Here is a 22,792-nt window from a genome sequence, read left to right as displayed (position 1 = left end):
GTATGAGTTTGTTAATTTTCTCTGTTGATGTTAACCCCTGAGAGTCATACTGTCTGACTGTTGGTCTTAGCTTGAAGCTAGAACTGCCTTCTTCTTGGGTTTGATGTCTTATTCAGTACAAATCAGTGAATGTGTTATGAGATGAAAAACTGCTTGAAGTATCATTATTTCACTATTTGTGTGTGTGTGTGTGTGTGTGTGTGTGTGTGTGTGTGTGTGTGTGTGTGTGTGTGTGTGTGTGTGTGTGTGTGTGTGTGTGTGTGTGTGTGTGTGTGTGTGTGTGTGTGTGTGTATATATATATATATACAAATAAAAGTCCCACTAAGTTAATCTTGTCCCATGAGGCAATGTTTGTGTATGCTTGGCAGAGTGTATACAGGACTCTGTTTACCAGAATGGAATGGTATTGAACACATCAAACAAATGGAAGCCACGTTTGACTCCATTCTAGGGCTGACCCCACTTAGTCGACTGGTCGATTGTTTGGTCGATAGGCTGTTGGTCGACCGAGATTTCTTTAGTCGAGCAGTAGCAAAAAAAAAAAAATCATGGTGTACAAGACACCTGTTTATTGTGGAGGCCGTGGGGATGCCACAGTCCATCAGTCTAAGACATGTGCTACTGAAATTGTATATTGTTATATTATGTAAGAACAATGATGCAACACAAATAAAAAATATAATTATTTTATAACAAATGTGCTTTCTCCCACGTTGGATAACAGCCCTTGCCTTAATTGTCTAGGAAAAGTGAGGAGAGGACACCCTGACTTAATTAGGTCCATAATCAATAGCCTAACTGTTAAATGTGCCTGGCTTCATAAATCATCCACATACAGAGCCTTCAGAAAGTATTCAGACCCCTTGACTTTTTCCACATTTTGTTACATTACAGCCTTATTCTAAAATGTATAAAAAATCCTCAGCAATCTACACACAATACCCCATAATGACAGGTTTTTAGAAATGTTTGCAAAAAACAGAAATACCATATTTACATAAGTATTCAGACCCTTTGCTATGAGACTCAAAATTGAGCTCAGGTGCATCCTGTTTCCATTGATCATCCTTGAGATGTTGCTACAACTTGATTGGAGTCCATCTGTGGTAAATTCAATTGATTGGACATGATTTGGAAAGACACACACCTGTCTATATAAGGTTCCACAGTTGACAGTCCATGTCAGAGCAAAAACCAAGCCATGAGGTCGAAGGAATTGTCTGTAGAGCTCAGAGACAGGATTGTGTCGAGGCACAGATCTGGGGAAGGTTACCAAAAAATGTCTGCAGTATTGAAGGTCTCCAAGAACACAGTGGCCTCCATCATTCTTAAATGTAAGATGTTTGGAACCACCAAGACTCTTCCAAGAGCTGCTCCCCCGGCCAAACTGAGAAATCTGAGGAGAAGGGCCGTGGTCAGGAAGGTGACCAAGAATCCGATGGTCAGTCTGACAGAGCTCTAGATTTCCTCTGTGGATGATGGGAGAACCTTCCAGAAAGATAACCATCTCTGCAGCACTCCACTAATCAGGCCTTTATGGTAGAGTGGCCAGACGGAAGCTACTCCTCAGTAAAAGGCACATGACAGCCCACTTGGAGTTTGCCAAAAGACTCTCAGACCATGAGACAAATTATTATCTGGTCAGATGAAACCAAGATTGAACACTTTGGCCTGAATGCCAAGCGTCAAGTCTGGAGGAAACCTGGCCCATCCCTAAGGTGTATCACAACCCATTGGGCGCCGCACAATTGGCCCAGCGTCGCCCGGGTTTGGCCGGTGTAGGCCGTCATTGTAAAGAAGAATTTGTTCTTAATTGACTTGCCTAGTTAAATAAAGGTTAATTAAAAATATATGTCAAAAAATAAATACAAAAAATAAGGTGAAGCATGGTGGTGCCAGCATCATGTTTTTCAGCAGCAGGGACTGGGAGACTAGTCAGGATCGTGGCAAAGATGAACAGAGCAAAGTACAGAGATTCTTGATGAAAACCTGCTTCAGAGCGCTCAGGAGCTCAGACTGTGGCGAAGGTTCACTTTCCAACAGGATAACAACCCTAAGCACACAGCCTAGACAACGCAGGAGTGGCTTCGGGACAAGTCTCTGAATGTCCTTTAGTGGCCCAGCCAGAACCCGGACTTGAACCCGATCGAACATCTCTGGAGAGATCTGAAAATAGCTGTGCAGCAACGCTCCCCATCCAACCTGACAGAGCTTGAGAGGATCTTCAGAGAAGAATGGGAGAAACTCTCCAAATACAGGTATGCCAAGCTTGCAGCATCATACCCAGGAGGACTTGAGGCTGTAATCTCTGCCAAAAGTGCTTCAATAAAGTACTGGGTAAAGGGTCTGAATACTTATGTAAATGTGATATTTCAGTTCCAAAAATGTTATACATTTGCAAACATTTATAAAAAAAAAAACTGTTTTTGCTTTATCATTATGCGGGTATTGTGTGCAGATTATAAAAACAATTTAATCAGTTTCAGAATAAAGCTGTAACGTAACAAAATGTGGAAAAAGTCAAGGGGTCTGAATACTTTCCGATCTACAGAAAAAAGACTGATCCTGCTTGTGTTACCTGTATGAGTGTATGTTTAATAGTCTACTGATTCAGGTGCTAGTCACACAGTCATACTGTCTTTTTTTAACACAGCGCAGCAAGTCTGAGCCTGGCACAATCAAATCAGTCATTTGTGTGTCTTAATTATTTAATCAAACCGTTTGCTTAAAGCATCAGACAAGCTCAGTGCATAATACAGTTGATTTGATAAAAAAATATTTTGACCGATTCGTCGAAAGAACAGACGACTCTTGGTCGACAAAGATTTGTTTTTGTCGTGGACAGCCCTACTCCATTCCATTTATTCAATTTCAGCCTCCCACCAGCCTCCTCTGCTGTTTACATGCAACATATAGAACCACTACACACACACACACACGCACACACACACTTCTAAGCTACCTTGTGGATGACCGATCTATCCATCCATCCATCCATCTAGACGCTGATGAGATGGCCCATTCTGACCGCTCAGAGAGGGGGGGACGAAAGGGTCACTGGAGGAGGAGACAGCCTCGCTGGAATGGACTAGACCACTTCCATAATGACAACAGGTGAGACGCAGCATGAAAATGGCAAAAAGACCAAACACAACATAGTCTACTAGGTGTACTGTATTCATGAATATAAAGCTGCTGTGTGAAATATGATTGGCCATTATTGGATATTTTCTGGATAAAGCCAGAGTGCATTTGATAAATGACTTAATTTTCCCATTTAAGCCTAGTCAATGTGGCAAAGGTCATTCTCTTACTGCCTCTCCTCTTTCTATAATATAATAATAACACATGCTCCTCTTTTTCTCTCTTCTCTCTCTCTGTTCTCTCTCTATCCATCCTCTCCCAGGGGTCCAGTGTTCCAGCAGTATGAGGGTTACACTTGTCATGGAGGGTTCATGGTTGGCCCCCGTCCTCTTCCTCCTGTAGGGAGACACGATGGCTACTTGGGGGCGCTGGATGAGCTCACACTCAAACACATGGCCCAGGACTGCAGCTCTGTGAAAAACAAGCTGCTCAAACTCAATAGTTTATTACAGGTAACACACACACACACACACACACACACACACACACACACACACACCCTCAAAGTCTCGAAGGCAGTCTTTAGGAACTCAATACAATTCCAATCTAATCACTTAGTTGATTTGAGCTATTTACTGACTAAGCAAGTGGAAATCACATCTTGTCACTGGCGTCAGCTCCTTTTAGAATCAAATAGATTTAGCGTCCAATAAAATGTCACTTGATTAGGATAACTATGATGTCAGGTTAGAGTTTTTAATTTGCCAGACGGAGGCTGCACATGTTTTATTAAGCAGTAGCTTTATAGGAGTTTATCACACATCAAAACATCCAGGTGACCGAAAGCTTCTGAAGTTTAAAGGCAGTAGAAATCTACACTGCCACATGCCAGTCACAGTGACCCTTTAGGCCTGTGTAGCAGAGATGCACTGGTTTAATCCATTTTGTGATGTAGAAAATAGCTGCTGGCTTTACTGTGAATGCCATGTCTCATGCCCATGTCTTGAGAGTGAGCAACAGTTAAGCTGTGGCACAGGGTTTTATTCTGTGTGTCAGTCATCTCTTCTTACCTGTTATTACTCCTGGAGCCAATCCTCCTCCCTTGTGGTTACCTATGGTTCCTAATCACTTAATAGATCTGTCAGATGACGCATTCCATTCAACAGAGACACACACACAAACACACAGAGTCAGTGATGTGATGTGTGAGACAGTTAATCAGTAGTGTACAGCTTTTGACGGTACAGTGTCTCTGTCTGGCCCTGTAGGACCCCATTATCTATGTTAGTGTCTGGCTGGGTGATATTGGCTTTGCCCTCACAGCCCTCAGCACATTACATTCCTCCAAAACAAGTCAACTGCACCCAAAGAGGGTCTGTGACATGACAAAGCACCACACAACCACTCTCTGTGATAGTAATTTGATTTGCTTGTCAGAGCGGAGAACATGTTAATTATCTCCAAAAAGGAACATCTTTCATCGGGACCAAAGTGATGTGTATAAATGTGCGTTATTTGTACCCATGTTTGATTCATGTTAATTTGACCTCTGACTGTGCAAACATGTAGAGATCGTAGCAAACGGCAACAGTGTAACGCCCCTTGCGGGTCTCCCAGCACGTAGGCAGACCTGCTAACCACTACTCCAATAAGGGTTAACCTGTTAAGGGGGGATCATAAAACAGGCCTACCTAGGCAAGGTTCGTTACACTAAGTAATGCTGTTGCTGTTGATTATAGTCATGTAATTGCTAAATGACAAAAATGTCTAATTGAGAAAGTCTGAAAGTATGTCTGTCTGTTTGTTGTCTGTATTTAGCAGGGTAGTTTGGCCTTGGGCACCATTAGATGTTCTCTTCTTAATTATCTTTCTTTGGAGCTGTGATGATGTGCTGTGGGCAGCAGCTGTAAAATGACGCTCTACTTTAATCGTAATTGATCTCTCTGAGCTACAAGCAACTGGCTTTATCAGTGTACCCAGCTGGCTATAGGCTAGCTAGAGCAAGGCCTGTCTACAGAAGACATTACAGAAGAGGCTCCAAACTTAGTAGCAATTAGTAGTATCATTATAATCAACTGTCAATATCCATACGTTCAGAATACTGAAACCTATGTGTTGTGTGTGTGCTTTGTGTTTGTAGATGGTGGATGGAGGCCCAGAGGTTGTGAAGGAGGGTGAGGAGGTTGAGGAGGATAACAGCACAACTATACAGGTACAGTCAGCCACATCCAGGAACCAAGACAAGTAGCATTGTTAGCCGTTTTCAGAATGAACCACTGTGTATGTGTTCCAGTTGGAGGAGCTAATGAAGGAGGTGCGGGAGCTCAGGGAGGAGCTGAGGGATAAGGACAGGACAATCACACAGCTCACACGACAGCAACAGGCGGTGAGTCTCCAGGAGGGGTCAGTGAGACAACGGCAGTCATTCTCTGCCAGTGCGTTTGCCTCCATCATAATGCAACACATTACACGTGGGAGTTGTGTTTCTACCAATTCCATAGTCAAGACACCGACATACTAACCTCAGTTATGTTTGCTTTCACATGGATCCATCAGTGTTGTGACGTTCATTAGTGTCCAGGGCCTAGTGTGCTCGTTAGGTAAACAACCAGACCGTCCACTGACATTATTCAAATTCCCCATGTAGAGCAATAGCAAATGTCACAGCAACGTAAGGTACAGTAATAGCAAATGTCACAGCAACATCAGTGTTCCAACCGCTCTAGTTCTCCCAATTAGGGGGGGGGGGGGGGAGGGGGAGAGGGAGATATAATAATATATCATTACTATGGAGAGAAATAGTAAGGGAGTTACTGATTGAATAGTAGATGAGAGAAAGAATAATAGAGAGAATGATCTAATTAGCCAAATAGGGAGAAAGAAATACTGAATGCTCTGTGGGTTGAGCTGCCAGGAGTTCATGCAGATGTTCTGTTTTACTCATTAGCAAAGGGTGGTTGGTGTTGTTTTTATTGAACTGTGAGCAGAGAGACAGACGTGGGTATGTTGCATTTTAATGTAGCTCAGCTTAATTAATAATATGAAGTTATCAATTGGATGGAATATTAACCTCCCCTCATTTGACCTTGGTGCTCCTGGAATGAATACATTCTTTAACGACAAACTGTGAATTAGCAGCTGATCCACTGCTATAGTCTAAAGTTGAAAACCCACTGGGAATGACCTCCATATTATTAGAGTTAATAGGGTCTAGTAGTTTTTGAATACCAATTCACCTTAGTAGATCAGTTGGTATTGTATTTTCCTGATACATTAGTGGTAACTCTCTCTCCTGCCCCAGTCTGCTCATGCTGACCAGCCTGGGAGCTGTCACTGTCACCAGAGGCCACCGTCGCTCGAGGAGGACAGACAGACGCACCAAGACAAGGCCACACAGACCCCCTGGAGAGGACAAGGAAACAGCCATGCCGTGAGTACACCTGTATAATATATACCTGGAGAATGGAGACCCACATCCAGTCTCATCTGTCCACTGCTAGTCAGTCATCAAGTCAGTCCATCACCTATAGTCCCCTTCCTCACACCCTATCCTCCCATTCAACTTACTCACTGGTACTACACCTCCAGATCCCCCACCCCATCACCATTGTCCTAAATGGTGGAACCACTTAATGGATAGTGAGACTGTCTGTGTGTTTGAGACAAGCCGTCAGCCCTCAGCCCTCAGCCGTCAGCCCTCAGCCATCTACACACAAGGCAGGTGTAGTGACTACCTCTTTTATCTTTCTACCTCTGTATGTGTCATTCTCGCTTATTTTTTCCCTATTTAAATATTCTTGTTGTCACTCACTCACCCACTCACTCACTCACTCACTCACTCACTCACTCACTCACTCACTCACTCACTCACTCACTCACACACACTCTCTCTCTCCACAGACAGTTCAAAGGGACTGTTGGAGCAGGTGGAACATTGGCCCAATATTTGACCTCTGATTAATTATTTAATTACTAAGATGAGGTTTAAGGGCGTTCCATAGTGACATGGTGTGAGATAAGTCATGCTTCAATAACTGTACCTGCTAGCAACATGTGTCCCACATCCGAAGATACATCCATAATCTGTAGACGGTTCTGATTGGAGAATCACCATTGGCATCACATTCCATGTTGTATCCTCACTTTGCGTGCACACTGGTCTGTGTTTCACACCTGTTTGTCTAGCTAATCATTCTCGCAGTAGAGGAAATGTGTGCGTGCAAAACCAGAACAAAACATTGGCATCCATGTTAGATTTTGATTTGTGGAGGGGTGTCCATCTAAAAACTGGGTTTAATAGTTTCTTGTTCACTGCTCGGCGATACAAATGGTGATTCTCCAATCAGAACCGTCTACAGATTATGGATGTATCTTCGGATGTGGGACACATATTGCTAGCAGGTACAGTTATTGAAGCATGACTTATCTCACACCATGTCACTATGGAACGCCCTTAAACCTCATCTTAGTAATTAAATAATTAATCAGAGGTCGAATATCTTCTCTGATCCTAATTACTACCGATACTGTTGTTGTGTGACATCCTGGTGCTTGCCTACTAGTCTCTTTTTGAGGTTTACCCAATACACTACTCAGAGGGAGGTGTCTGATGATCAGGATGTTGTCAGGGCTTTCTGACCTCTTATGGAACGGGAGTCTTCTACACACCACACTTTGATAGATTTAACGTAGTCCACTTTAACTACAGAAGATATGAATGGTACTCATGTTATCAGATATAACTCCCTATGGCTTAATTGATACACTGTTAATGCAATGCTGTGATTCGAGAGCGATAGAGAGAGATCGAGAGAGTGCGCATGTGTGCCTGGAGGTTCAGGATTGAAAGAGGACAGGAGAAGAGGTCTCTGAACAAAGGGCTTAGACAACAGGGGAATACCAAACGGCCTCATTAATAATGTAGAAAATCAAACAGGCAGGAAGAATAATAGAATGCAAAACCTTGTTTCGTCACACCAAGACAAAAGGCTAATTACTGTCTTCCTGTCTCTCCTCCTCAAACTTTTCTATTTTCTTTTCGTCCTCTCTCTTTTCCCCTCCCTTTCTTTCTATCATTATCGAAGTGGTAATTAGACACAATGCTCTTGTCATCCTGTCAGCAGGAGGGAGAGAGGTAGAGAGAGAGAGACCCCAGAGATTCCACACTCACCGCACTGCCCCCAGCTACCACCTGAACGCTGCTGCTTTGTAAATCAACTTCATATTATCAGACAGGTGCAAATTTAATTGCCAGAACTACCGAAGTAAACATTTGTGTACAGACCTGGGTTGTATTGCTTCTCTTGGTGCTGTCCTCAGTCTAGCGAAATACTTTTTATCTAGTGGATGATACAAGGTACTTCAGGACACTGCTAGCAGAACTGCTAATGGCTTGATCATTTGTAATGAGTAATGACACCATGCTCCACAAATAAGGCCTCAGACCAGTTTGTAAGATGAAAGGGGAAGTGAACACTTTACTAGTATAACTGCTTGTGCTTTGCTTCATCATGAACACATCAACAGCAGTATGCACACCTTATTAATGCTTCACACTGACATGTTAGGCCAAGACACTGTTAGCATGCTAATGACATCATGATGAAAGACAAATCCATCTAATAACGGGTCCATCTACTTGTGTGCTTGAGGCCCAGACAAAATCAGTGGACATGTGGGGAAGAACATGGCTAATGAACTGAATGTTTTCTTCTTACAATTTGAATCAGACGAGGTGCAACTAATGAAAGTGTCATTACAAATGTGTGAGAGGGTTATTGTTAAATAGGTTGATGATTTGAAATTGTTCAGGGGATGTAATACACACGAAAGCCCATGCCTAGACAAAATAGTGTTAAAGTACTGTGCTGAACAATTATCTGGTGTTTTTACCATTTCCAATCCTCCCTCATCCAGCAACACCTGCCATTGTTGTGGAACAACTCAACAATTATACACATTCCTAAAGAATCTAATCCCTCTGTGCTGAATGACAACTGCCCTGTCGCCTTGACATCCTTAGTAATGAAATGCTTTGCAGAAATTGTGAAAAGCCATATCCTCGACCCTTTTCATTTAGTCTATCAGCCCAGCAGAGGAGTTGATGATGCCGTTCTTACGCTCCTCAACATGGTCTATAGATATCTAGAGGGCGCCAAATCCCATGTCAGAGTTCTGTTAGTTGACATTTCTTCTGCCTTTAACACAATCCAGCCGTACATTCTGGCACAGAGACTCACTCGTAAGGGACTTCTCCTTAGATGGGGGTGGGGGGTTGTGGCTGTTGGACTTCCTGAGCCAGAGGTCAAGGTGGGTCCCCGTGTATCAGACCAACGCACCACCAAGACAGGCTCCCCACAGGGATGTGTTTTGTCCCCACTCCTATACATCTTGTACAGCAAGTATTCACTTTTTAAAACTTTTTGTATTGTTTGTTGGTTTGGCAATGTCAGACAGAAAATATGCTGAGAAGGATTATCACCACAGCAAGCAAGGTATTTGGAGTCAAACAGACAGGCCTAGATGAGATCTTTAAGGTCAGGGCCCTCCGCAAGGCTCACAAAATCCTTTTAGACCCAAGCCACCCCCTGTACCTGGACTTTGAACTACTCCCCTCTGGGTGTAGGTATAGGAAAAACACAACTAGACAATCATTTGTGTCAGGTGTGATATACCTTCTAAACAGCTCTGGTTAATGTTCCGATCTTATCCACCCAGTAAGGTCAGCAGGCTGGTCTTCTTTCATCGGTATACACTGTATGTAACTGTTATGAATTTTTTATTGTCAATTTGTATTTAAACACCACTTTAAGCGTGTACATGATACTGCAACAACATTTCACTGAGACAATAAAGTCAGTAAAGTAAAAGTGTTCCCCCTGAACTGTCAGACATGGGAAGTAGCTATGTCTTCACACCAGAATGTTAGATTAAGATGGGATAGCTCTCCCTGAGCTGCAGACAGCCCAATAAAAATGCCAGTCACTGTCAGCTCTAGGCTAGCCCAGGCCCTCTTTCCCATTTCAAACTTTCCTTTCTGCAAATGAAGCCGTGGCAGGTGGCCATGCAGAAGGGTACTGCTGTAATTGTGTTGTACAAGAATGACAGGGAGGAGGTTGATCAGAAACCTCATTTCTCATCCACTTCCCTAACCGTGGGGGTCTTTGAAATAGCGCGGGGCCCCCCAGAGAGTCCAATCTCTTTCACCCTAGATGCATATATGTCCCTCTCGGATTGAAGAGATTTGGGCAATTTAAGAGCCGGCCCCAAACAGTCAGGAGAACCTGTTGACTGTCATCTCTGGTTAACGTAGCGCCTGCGGCCGCACCTCCACTCCTCTTTTACCCAGAATGCTTTTATGTTTATGCCCAGTTTGGGACTCTTCAGGTGGGATTGGGGCGGTTATTGAGGACAGGCATTCGCCCTCACACACAGACAAACATTCTGTCTGATTATTCAATGCTAAACGTAATAGACTGTGGGAAAGAGAGCGAGTGAGAGAGACTGCGATTGAAAATAAAGGAAGTAGCTATTGGAGAGAGGTTCACATAAGTACAACATACATTTTAACTTGTATGCCTTTCAAAAGTGTTATGTTTTTGCATTGACATCCTAGAGCAGGGAAACAGAGAGTGAGGATGTAAGAGGAGACAAATAACAGACAGAGTGAGCGATGTGGTCTTGGTGGTGGTGGGGGTGGGAGGAACAGTGGGGTACAATTGATTTCGGCTACTTGCTGTCTGCTGACTGACATTGATGTCTGTCCCTGGCTGCAGAGTGAAATGGAGAGATTGGGTTGATAACCCTTCCTTCTTCCTCCCTGCATTCCTTCACCTGGAAATGAGAAGTCAAATTAAGCACTAGTTCTGCGACAGGCTGGCTGGCTTTACAATATGTGACTCTACCTTTCTTACTTTTGTAAATGGTCTTTACAAAGTCGAAACGTCATCCCACTAACGTTAGCATGTTAACAGGGTGTGTGTTTTTTCATGCTCGTCGACGTCATGCTTCCTACTCACACAATCGCTCATAACATGGCTGGATGTCTTGTGGAGAAAACAGTGTCTGTCAGTGTGTGTGTCAGTCAGTGTGTGTCAGTTTCAGTCAGTGTGTGTGTGTCAGTTTCAGTCAGTGTGTGTGTCAGTTTCAGTCAGTGTGTGTGTCAGTCAGTGTGTGTGTCAGTTTCAGTCAGTTTGTGTGTCAGTTTCAGTCAGTTTGTGTGTCAGTTTCAGTCAGTTTGTGTGTCAGTTTCAGTCAGTTTGTGTGTCAGTTTCAGTCAGTGTGTGTGTGTCAGTTTCAGTCGGTGCGTGTGTGTGTTTTAGTCGGTGCGTGTGTGTGTGTCAGTTTCAGTCGGTGCGTGTGTGTGTGTCAGTTTCAGTCAGCGTGTGTGTGTCAGTTTCAGTCAGTGTGTGTGTGTGTCAGTTTCAGTCAGTGTGTGTGTGTGTCAGTTTCAGTCAGTGTGTGTGTGTCAGTTTCAGTCAGTGTGTGTGTCAGTTTCAGTCAGTTTGTGTGTCAGTTTCAGTCAGTTTGTGTTAGTGTGTGTGTGTCAGTCAGTGTGTGTGTGTGTGTGTGTGTGTGTGTGTGTGTGTGTCAGTTTCAGTCAGCGTGTGTGTGTCAGTTTCAGTCAGCGTGTGTGTGTCAGTTTCAGTCAGCGTGTGTGTGTGTCAGTTTCAGTCAGTGTGTGTGTGTGTGTGTCAGTTTCAGTCGGTGTGTGTGTGTCAGTTTCAGTCAGTGTGTGTGTCAGTTTCAGTCAGTTTGTGTGTCAGTTTCAGTCAGTTTGTGTTAGTGTGTGTGTGTCAGTCAGTGTGTGTGTGTGTGTGTGTGTGTGTGTGTGTGTGTGTGTGTGTGTGTGTGTGTGTGTGTGTGTGTGTGTGTGTGTGTGTGTGTGTGTGTTTGTCAGTTTGTGTGTTTGTCAGTTTGTGTGTTTGTCAGTTTGTGTGTGTGTCAGTCATTGTCAGTGTGTGTGTCAGTCTGTCAGTGTCAGTGTTTCTGTCAGTGTCTCTGTCAGTGTGTGTCTGTCAGTGTCTCTGTCAGTGTGTGTCTGTCAGTGTCTCTGTGTGTCAGTCAGTGTCAGTCTGTCAGTGTCAGTATGTCAGTGTCTGTCAGTGTCAGTCTGTCTGTCAGTGTCAGTATGTCTGTCAGTGTCAGTGTCAGTATGTCAGTCTGTCAGTGTCAGTATGTCTGTCAGTATGTCAGTCTGTCTGTCAGTCTGTCTGTCAGTCTGTCTGTCAGTATGTCAGTCTGTCTGTCAGTATGTCTGTCAGTGTCAGTATGTCTGTCAGTGTCAGTCTGTCTGTCAGTGTCAGTCTGTCTGTCAGTGTCAGTATGTATGTCAGTCTGTCTGTCAGTGTCAGTCTGTCTGTCAGTATGTCTGTCAGTGTCAGTATGTCAGTCTGTCTGTCAGTGTCAGTCTGTCTGTCAGTGTCAGTCTGTCTGTCAGTGTCAGTATGTCAGTCTGTCTGTCAGTATGTCTGTCAGTGTCAGTATGTCAGTCTGCCTGTCAGTGTCAGTATGTCTGTCAGTGTCAGTATGTCTGTCAGTGTCAGTATGTCTGTCAGTGTCAGTATGTCAGTATGTCTGTCAGTGTCAGTATGTCTGTCTGTCTGTCAGTATGTCAGTCAGTGTCAGTATGTCTGTCAGTGTCAGTATGTCTGTCAGTGTCAGTATGTCTGTCAGTGTCAGTCTGTCTGTCAGTGTCAGTATGTATGTCTGTCTGTCAGTGTCAGTATGTCAGTCTGTCTGTATGTCTGTCAGTGTCAGTATGTCTGTCAGTCTGTCAGTGTCAGTATGTCAGTCTGTCTGTCAGTATGTCTGTCAGTGTCAGTATGTCTGTCAGTGTCAGTATGTCTGTCAGTGTCAGTCTGTCTGTCAGTGTCAGTATGTCTGTCAGTGTCAGTATGTCTGTCAGTCTGTCTGTCAGTGTCAGTCTGTCAGTGTCAGTCTGTCTGTCAGTCTGTCTGTCAGTCTGTCTGTCAGTGTCAGTATGTCTGTCAGTGTCAGTCTGTATGTCTGTCAATATGTCAGTCAGTCTGTCTGTCAGTGTCAGTATGTATGTCAGTATGTCTGTGTGTGTGTGTGTCAGTCAGTGTCTGTGTGTATGTGTCAGTTTCAGTCGGTGTCAGTCGGTGTCAGTCGGTGTCTTTCAGTGTGTGTGTGAGTCGGTGTCAGTCAGTGTGTGTCTGTCAGTCAGTGTCTGTCAGTGTGTGTGTGTGTGTGTGTGTGTGTGTGTCAGTCAGTGTCTGTGTGTGTGTCAGTCAGTGTGTGTGTGTGTGTGTCAGTGTATGTCACGCCTCCTTTGTCTTTTCTCTGTGCAGGGTGTGCCGCCCGCCCCCTTCTTCTCCCCCTGGCAGAGCCAGTACCATGGGCCGCCCCGCACCAGCATGCCCCAGCGCAGACAGAGTGAGTCACTAACCCAACCCCCCTCTGACCCTCTCACTTACCCTTCTGTCTCCTTCTCTGCTCCCCTCAATTATCCCGTGTCTCTGCCCCCCTTGACATGTTTCTCTCTGTCATTACTTTCTTCCTTTTAATATGATCTACCCATTAACACTTGAATTCAGTTAGGTGGGTGAGTGGTGTTCAGTTCAGTCACCTGTGTGTTTGGGGAAATCAGTTGGTAGCAAGGTTGAGTGAGCAAATGCAGCGGGTAGTTTTAGTAAATTGACTTGGATCGTTATCAGACACCCTAGTGTAAAGGAACAAGACTAGCTAATGCTTGGATGAGTTCAGTGACAGGGAGTCAAGACTCCGAAGGAGGGTGCGTTTCCACAACCCGGGGCAGTCTATTGGCTGCTCTTGTATTAGGATTGACAAACATAATGTGGCAATCCCGCTGTCAATCAAAGGGGTGTATTGACAGAGTTATGAGTCCACACATGATATTATCCTGCGTTTAGATGAGGGACGCAAAAACCGTTATACCAGTCGGCCAAGCGGGACAAGAAAGCAAGAAAGACTGTGACGGCAAAAGCAAACGAGCACGATGGAATGCGTTGCTATGGTGATTTCAGTAAACAAACAGTGCAAATCAACATCCGATAGAAAAAACAACGCTACGGCAAAAGTTTTCATATTTGAACTCTGACGGCAAGTCCCGTCTACCTTGGCAGCTGACGCCATTCACCGCCAACCTCAATGGCATTGACCGTCATGCTCTTATTGAAAACAACGACATCCGGTTTGCCGTCTACCTCGTACCATGTAAACACAGAATGAGAGTGAGAGAGAGGGAGAGAGATGAAAGAGGGAGCTGTTTTAATGTGTTGTAGCCAAATGCACTGGATTGAGCTTGTTTGCAATTAACCATTTAACCCTTGAATTCAGGTGTGATGTGAGTATGTCTGTCTTTTACTGTGCCTGAATGGGACACTGAGTCATTATGATGGAGTGGTCATTGGTCAAGGTATTTGTCTACGAAAATGTGAATGCCAGTGAAGATGTCATCACTCATTGATGCAAGTGCTCCTTTTCAGCTACCTTACTATCTTAATCCTGTGTGTGTGTCTCTCCTCTGTCAGTCTGCCTTCTGCTCGTCTTTCTCATCTGTCTATCGATCTCTCTCTCATCCCATCTTTCTCTCTCTCTCTCTGGGAATACCTTGTCAATGTTCTTTCTCTCCCTCTGCCTCTCCCATAATGCCTTTGGCAAGGAATGGAGCACCTTGTGCATTACATCACTGACAAAGCGTGGTACAGTAACCGTCTAACCATCACCCTGGCGTAGCATGACGTGGCACAATGAAAGCATGCCAGTGTTGATGTGCATCTGCATGCCTTGGGTTCAGTTTGGAGTCTACCTTGTCTTCCTGCTGGGCCTGCATTGCTCTGTTAAATTATAATGCATGTTGAGTTTGGAGTCTACCTTGTCTTCCTGCTGGGCCTGCATTGCTCTGTTAAATTATAATGCATGTTGTGTTTGGAGTCTACCTTGTCTTCCTGCTGGGCCTGCATTGCTCTGTTAAATGATAATGCATGTTGAGTTTGGAGTCTACCTTGTCTTCCTGCTGGGCCTGCATTGCTCTGTTAAATGATAATGCATGTTGAGTTTGGAGTCTACCTTGTCTTCCTGCTGGGCCTGCATTGCTCTGTTAAATGATAATGCATGTTGAGTTTGGAGTCTACCTTGTCTTCCTGCTGGGCCTGCATTGCTCTGTTAAATGATAATGCATGTTGAGTTTGGAGTCTACCTTGTCTTCCTGCTGGGCCTGCATTGCTCTGTTAAATGATAATGCATGTTGAGTTTGGAGTCTACCTTGTCTTCCTGCTGGGCCTGCATTGCTCTGTTAAATTATAATGCATGTTGAGTTTGGAGTCTACCTTGTCTTCCTGCTGGGCCTGCATTGCTCTGTTAAATTATAATGCATGCATCAATAAACATCTACTGTATTTTTAAATTGGCTTTCCAAAAAAATATATAGCTCCTGAACAAGGCCACATGTATTTGAAGCCCCATTATCTCTGTTGTCAGCTTTCGCTGTCCCACTATGTAATCACAAACAGTTTAGCTAAGCCAGCAGTCGACAAATGAAAGCAATCAGGCTTCTCTCCCCCTGTATCATTGGCTCTAATCTGAGCAGTGTAATGTAGACAAAATTGAAATTGCCACTATTTTCGCAGCAACCAATATACGATTGTGCACTAAACTAGAGCTGAAATAGATAATGATCATCATTTGCAATATTCAGAGGGTGATAATAGGGGGATTTCCAGGGAGCTAAATTAGTATAATATTTCAATTCCACAATATCTAGGTCCTTCTGCACTCATTATGCTTAAATCACTGTAGTTTTATTGACACAGTGGGATGGGGTTGTTGAGATTGGTTTGATAGCCTGGGCAGATAACTTGTAAATTATGTTATAAAGGGATGTCCTATTGTACTTCATAGACAGTCCACTCAAAATCACAGATGTAGAACCTCTTATTTATACACTGGCCACTCCTGTGGGATAGAAAACTATTCACTCGATTTCTCATTTATTTACACATTTCTGCTTTAGATTTCAATATGGTGTGCTATTTTTTCATACATACATCACCAAAAATATGTGGACACCCCTTCAAATTAGTGGATTTGGCTATTTTAGCCACACCCGTTGCTGACAGGTGTATAAAATTTGAGCACACAGCCATGCAATCTCCATAGACAAACATTGGCAGTAGAATGGCCTTATTGAAGAGCTCAGTGACTTTCAACGTGGCACCGTCATAGGATGCCACCTTTCCAACAAGTCAGTTCGTCAATTTTTTGCCCTGCTAGAGCTGCCCTGGTCAACTGTAAGTGCTGTTATTGTTAATTGGAAACGTCTAGGAGCAACCACGGATCAGCCGCGAAGTGGTAGGCCACACAAGCTCACAGAACGGGACCGCCGAGTTCTGAAGCGCGTAGCGTGTAAAAAATCATCTGTCCTCGGTTGCAAAACTCACTACCGAGTTCCAAACTGCCTCAGGAAGCAACGTCAGCACAGGAACTGTTTCGTCAGGAGCTTCATGAAATGGGTTTCCATGGCCGAGCAGCCGCACACAAGCCTAAGATCACTACACGCAATGCCAAGCGTCAGCTGGAGTGGTGTAAAGCCATTGGACTCTGGAGCAATGGAAACGTGCTTTCTGGAGTGATGAATCACACTTCACCTTCTGGCAGTCTGATGGACGAATCTGGGTTTGGTGATGCCAGGAGAACGCTACATTCCCCAATGCATAGTGCCAACTGTAAAGTTTAGTGGAGGAGGAATAATGGTCCGGGGCTGTTTTTCATGGTTCGGGCTTGGCCCCTTAGTTCCAGTGAAGGGAAATCTTAATGCTACAGCATACAATGGCATTCTAGATGATTCTGTGCTTCCAACTTTGTGGCAACAGTTTGGGGAAGGCCCTTTCTTGTTTCAGCATGACAATGCTCCCATGCACAAAGCGAGGTCCATACATTAATGGTTTGTCGACAGTTGGTGTGGAAGAACTTGACTGGCCTGCACAGAGCCCTGACCTCAACCCCATCGAACACCTTTGGGATAAATTGGAACGCCAACTGCGAGCCAGGCCTAATCGCCCAACATAAGTGCCCGACCTCATTAACTCTCTTGTGGCTGAATGGAAGCAAGTCCCAGCAGCAATGTTCCAGCATCTAGTGGAAAGCCTTCCCAGAAGAGTGGAGGCTGTTATAGCAGCAAAGGGGGGACCAACTCCATATTTTAATGCCCAAGATTTTGGAATGAGATGTTCGACGAGAGGTGTCCACATACTTTTGGTGATGTAATGTATTTTGTTACATTCGTTCTTTTTGGTGGTTGTGCTTGTCAATGTCTAGAATGTTATCAAAAAGGAATTGCAGGCAGGAGGCATATAGTGGGTACTCATGGTAATCTAATAAAAAGCATAATCACCATAGACAATCATGATGTTTACCATATCTGATTGGTGTAGTACGGGAGATGACCACCTGGTGGAGCTGTGGGCCTAATCATCCCATTGCCTCTGTCAGGTTACTGCTGGAACAGACGCCTCCCTGGTCTCCTCTTGGATGTTTGAGGCGGACTGCCTTGGCCAGACCAGGGCCATCATAAGTATGTTCCCTTTGGCTTAGGAGGGATTCACACAGAGCAGGGTTGGGCTCAATTCAGTTTGTAGGCAGTCAATTCAGGAAGTAAACCAACAATACAATTCAATAATTGAAATAGGATACTTCTTTTCAATGACTTCTCAATAAACTGAAAAGTAGAAGCACATTTTTTTTCTGATTTTAAATTCAAATCACTTCCTGAATTGACTGCCCAACCCAGCTCCACCCTGACACAGGGCCCTGGAGCACAACTAGAGTACTGACTCATACTAGATCATAAAGATGGCAGTCTCCTAAGGATTGGTAGGATTTAGGAGGATGATCATCACAAGATATGTCCCATTTTATTGACTGCAGGTTCACAGACAATAAAGAAAGCACTAGAAAGGACTAGAAAGCATGAACTTGTTAATGACTAGGAGCAGAGGCGGCTGGTGGAAGGAGCTATAGGAGGACTGGCTCATTGTAATGGCTGGAATGGAATACATGGAACGGTATCAAACATATGGAAACCACTTGTTTGGCTCCGTTCCATGTATTCCATTCCAGTCACTACAATGAGCCAGTCCTCCTATAGCTCCTCCCAACAGCCACCTTTGACTAGGATGTATATAAGCCCACAGACCAGTAGTATACCAGTCTGTTTTATGTCTACAGAAGTCTGGTTGATGTATGACCCCTCAGGCTGTCTGAGAGACACAACGCCGACCACCACAACCTCAAGCCTTCATTCCCCTCTCACTGGATATCACCACAGGGTAAAGAAGAGTGGAGTATGGTTGCCCTCAAAACCCTGCTCTAACCATGGACTTTCCTTGCTCCAGCCTGGTTCTCTCCCGACAGGAGAATAATCTCGTACCACATACTAACTGATAGGTCACCCTGAACTCAGGACCCACAGCTAGCAGCCAGCTGTGCTCTTCCCTGACTCAGTGTTAGATCTGCTGTTTGTCTGATGCACTGGCCTATGCTAGGTGGGTGGGAGGACCACTGTTTGACTACTACTACTCTCACTGATTGTTAGAGTACAAACAAGTCCTCAGGGCAAAGAATCTTGGCTCGCTGTCCACAGTCTACAGTTTTCACCCATTTTTAATTAAGGGCAAGTTTTTGTTCCAAGAATGAATTGAAAAACTGAATGGGGAAACCTCATCTGGAATTGTAGATAGAAAACATTTACACTGTAAATTAACATCTTCATCAATTATAGACCTTTAAGAAGGATAACTCACTACTGGTGAATTGATAATCATGTGTATGTTTTTGTTTTTCTTCCATAGCTTCAAATACTACAGCCTTCCAGCCCCAGCCACCACGAGCACCTCACCCAGGAAAGACTAGTAAAAACAGCCCTCACCGAGGGCCACAGTGACCCCCAGAGAAGGAGGAGCAGGGGAGATGGGTCCCCTTGCACAGACTCTGACCGCCCTGCTAGAAGCCCGGCCAGGGGTGTCGACACTCCCCCAGTGCCCAACCCAGATGAGTTGAGCGTGCTGCTCAGCACCCAGCTCAACATCAATGACAGAGAAGGGCCTGGGACCACTCCCAGCCCTACCCAGGGGCTCCCTGCAGCCAGCAGCCCAGCAACAGGAGCGCTGTCCAGGCCAGACGGGGGGCAGCGAGCCTCTCCAGAGGGCCCTGGCTGCCCTCGCGTCCTGCAGCGGCCTCGCCTCCACAAACGCGTGTCTGTCCCAGCTCTGCCTCAGAGGTACGCTAATGGCTCTCTTTTCCGATCAGGCTCTGTAGGACTGCTGGCCAACCACAGGACCAAGCAGCTGCCGCCTCCCTCCAGGGGTCTACCCTGCTTCAATTCTGGTCCCCAGGCAGTAGGCCCCTCCTTGGGCCGCAGTGTGCTTGCTCAGCCCTGCACGCTGGAGGTCAGGAGGGACCTCGAGAGCACCAGCCCCCCTAGTCTGGAAATGCTAGACCTGGGACTTCTCAGAGCTAGAGTCCTGGTTCCCCCCATCCTGTCACGCCTCCCCAAGCCAAAGATCCATTGAAGAGTTCACATCATCAAACATATTATATACTGTATCACATCTCTCCTCTTCCACAGCCTCATGGTTATGACTGAGATGCATGGAGGGACTGTTTCTAACTGACAAATCTCCTTCATAAATTGTCCAGTTACTTACTTACTTAGCAGCCTTTCATTGCACATACTCATTATTTTTCTGTATATGACAAACATTAATATTTTTTATCTGGTAATCTCACACGTGTGTTTTCTTTAAGAACGCCAAGACTGTACAGAATGCTCCGGTCAACTCTACTCACACTCACATGGGTCCTTCCTCTGGAACAGCAGAACATGGTTTGACCATGGTCTTCCATGACCTCAGCAATGTTACATTTCTCCCAGAGGGTAAAAATAGAATGACAGAAAAAAAGAAGAGGTGGGGGGAGAAATAAGGAGTGGAGCTTTCTGCTCAAACAGGGAAATGGGTTGAATGAAGAATCATTCAAAGAAAGAGGCTCAAACATAAACACAATTCTCCTGAATTAACCACATTTCATCTTGTAGTCCTATTTCACCTCTATGAGTATGTAAGGTGATGTGTGTCTGTGTGTGGGTGCTCTCCCTTTCATCTGAGATCAACGTCAGTGTTTATTGTATTTTGAGTTTAGGGCTAAGGTCAGTTTGAGGATTTGAGGGTTGTGTTTATCTCCTCTTCAGAATAGTGGTTAACGTTTGGATGCATTCAGACATGGAGAGTGTGTTAAACAGTTTCTGACAGACTATGGCAGCTTCCATGAATGTGGGCTATGGCTGTAAGTTAATGCCTCTGGCACTCTCTGTTTTACAGTACCCATTAATACCATGCACACATGAAAACACACACACATAACACACACACACACACCAAATACTCTCACCACTTTAGCGCTGTCCATAAATTCAAATCACTGTACACAGTAGTGTTGTTTCAAGTAATGTATTATAGTAAGCTAGATGGTCAACAGTGTCTTGTTTTTTTCATTTAGTATAAATCCGACCGACTGAGAGACACACACACTTCTGGAAAATTCTCATATGGACATTGATCCATCTGTCCCCTACAGCAAGACAAGATGGGTGCCAGTGTGGTCCTGGGGGACTGAGCTGAGCCCAGGTGATGACAGGTGTGTGTGTGTGTGTGTGTGTGTGTGTGTGTGTGTGTGTGTGTGTGTGTGTGTGTGTGTGTGTGTGTGTGTGTGTGTGTGTGTGTGTGTGTGTGTGTGTGTGTGTGTGTGTGTGTGTGTGTGTGTGTGTGTGTGTGTGTTTGTGTGGGAGTTTTGTGGGAGAGAGAATATTTGTGTTTGCCATGGTGAGATGTCCCATGCCATCCGGACCTGTCAGTCAATACTGCTTGGTAATTCCAAACAGAGAAATCAATAGGACCTTGGTTTTTAGTGAGAAGGGAGGATGTGTGTGAGTCTCTAGATACACCAATCTGGCAGTGTTTTCATTGGGTGTGTGTGTGTGTGTCAGGTGTACAGTATGTGCCCACAGGCCACAGAAATAAAGCCAGGGAGAAAGGGTAATGCTGTTCTCTCCATCAGCCAATCAATAGCTTTCATCAATAATTCTAAAGCAGGAGTATAACTATCTCGGGGGTCCAACAGGTCGATCTCGCAGCCCGTACTCTGCCATGATGTGCACTAGGCCTAAACAGATAAATCGCTAGCCAAACACATTCGTCTCTTGCTAGGTGTGTACTTGAATTAAAGGGGAATTACACTCAAATGTATACATTTTGGGAAAAAAATCAAGACATTTTTATTTTGATGTGATTTATGCATTCTGAACATCCAATTTTGTTGTTTTTCGATAAGTAATTGTCTGAGTGAAACAACAGAAAAAAGCAAGCAGATAAATGAGTAGCTCGCAGCATTTTTTGAAGTAGATCTCATGTTAGAAATTGCCGGAGACACCTGAGTTAGCTAAACCAGAACAAAGAGCCCACACTGCAACAAAACAAGCGGAATGAATTAGCCATTTCTAACACGTTCTCTTTAGTGGCAAAACTAGCAAGCCTTTTTTGTTCATTGTGTTAGTTAATGGAACATAGCTGCCTGCCTATCATCATTAGCATATTATACTTTACTTTTTTGTAGCTGTTGTTAAAGATGACATATTTGATGCAATTGTGCAGGTTCCGTTTAGGATAGGGTTGTCCACTCTGCTGTTTGGTTGTCGGTCAAGGCTTTGGGCGTACTCTGATCACATTTCTAACAACATGGGGGTTAATTAATAATTGTGAATCTACCTACACTTTTAATGCAACAGGACTACAATTCCCTCCTGTTTTTCCACTACTTACACATAAACCACTAGAAGTTTACACACCAGTTAACTCATTTGTTGATTACTTACTTAGTTACTTAGTTACTAAAGTGTAATTACAACCGTTGTGAGAGGTATATGTCTATCTTCAATGTTTAACATTTCTTGTTTCTGTATTTCATGTCAAATTACCTATCCACCCATCCTGCTGTAATACATTATCCCATTGCATAACATGCAATATTGTAAGAAACAACAGCTATATTAACCAATATACACACTGATATTGAAGCAACGCTATATGCCTAACAACTGTTGTTTACCTATATGCAAGTGGATTTTTTTTTTTGAAGCTAATCAGCGATGCACTTTAAATGACAGTTGCGACTGAAGGAACACTAAACTGGAGATTTGTTAAAGATTTGACTGGATTCTTTTGTGTTTTCCTTTCTCTGTTTGTACTGTACGTCACGTTCCTTCTCCTGGAGGTTGTGTGAGACAGCAATAAAGACTGTATCAAACTTGCCAGGTCTGTTTTGGAGTCATTTACCTCAGGTCAAGCAGTGAAAGATGTCAAGTTGTTGTTGTGCAGGATTCCGCTTATTCATGCTTTAAAGCAGGCTGCATCAGCCCCTGTTATTGTGGGCCATTGTTGTCTGTTGCTTGTTTTCATCAACTGATTCAGACCTGACATGCCAGATATATGGGTGTCAAGTGGCATTCATTAATGTAATACTAGGCGGAAGAGAGAATGAATGATTCTGCAGCCAACTACGTCTAGGAGTGACGGCAACCATAGAGAATTATAGGCCATATTAGCATGGGTACTGTAGCGCCATTTTAATGTAGTCAACTGGGTGGGACTTACAACTTCATTGGTTGATCCC

At 44.3% G+C, this 22,792-nt stretch overlaps 1 protein-coding gene across 1 annotated transcript in view; it reads left to right on the top strand.

Annotated features, from left to right (window-relative positions):
- ccser2a (coiled-coil serine-rich protein 2a) overlaps nucleotides 1-22,430 on the top strand; it is a 63,066-nt gene extending 40,636 nt beyond the window's left edge. Inside the window, exons 5-12 of the mRNA XM_071380692.1 lie at nucleotides 3,004-3,115; nucleotides 3,408-3,597; nucleotides 5,226-5,297; nucleotides 5,379-5,471; nucleotides 6,387-6,515; nucleotides 13,399-13,483; nucleotides 18,296-18,396; nucleotides 18,919-22,430. Of these exons, the coding sequence (XP_071236793.1) occupies nucleotides 3,004-3,115; nucleotides 3,408-3,597; nucleotides 5,226-5,297; nucleotides 5,379-5,471; nucleotides 6,387-6,515; nucleotides 13,399-13,483; nucleotides 18,296-18,396; nucleotides 18,919-19,638 (1,502 nt within the window). The 3' untranslated portion in view covers nucleotides 19,639-22,430. The remainder of the gene's footprint in view (nucleotides 1-3,003; nucleotides 3,116-3,407; nucleotides 3,598-5,225; nucleotides 5,298-5,378; nucleotides 5,472-6,386; nucleotides 6,516-13,398; nucleotides 13,484-18,295; nucleotides 18,397-18,918) is intronic.
- Nucleotides 22,431-22,792: the final 362 nt, after the last annotated feature.

This window comes from Salvelinus alpinus, chromosome 32, assembly GCF_045679555.1.
Source record: "Salvelinus alpinus chromosome 32, SLU_Salpinus.1, whole genome shotgun sequence".
Classification (NCBI taxonomy): domain Eukaryota; kingdom Metazoa; phylum Chordata; class Actinopteri; order Salmoniformes; family Salmonidae; genus Salvelinus; species Salvelinus alpinus.
This window is presented reverse-complemented; position numbering and strand designations above follow the sequence as displayed.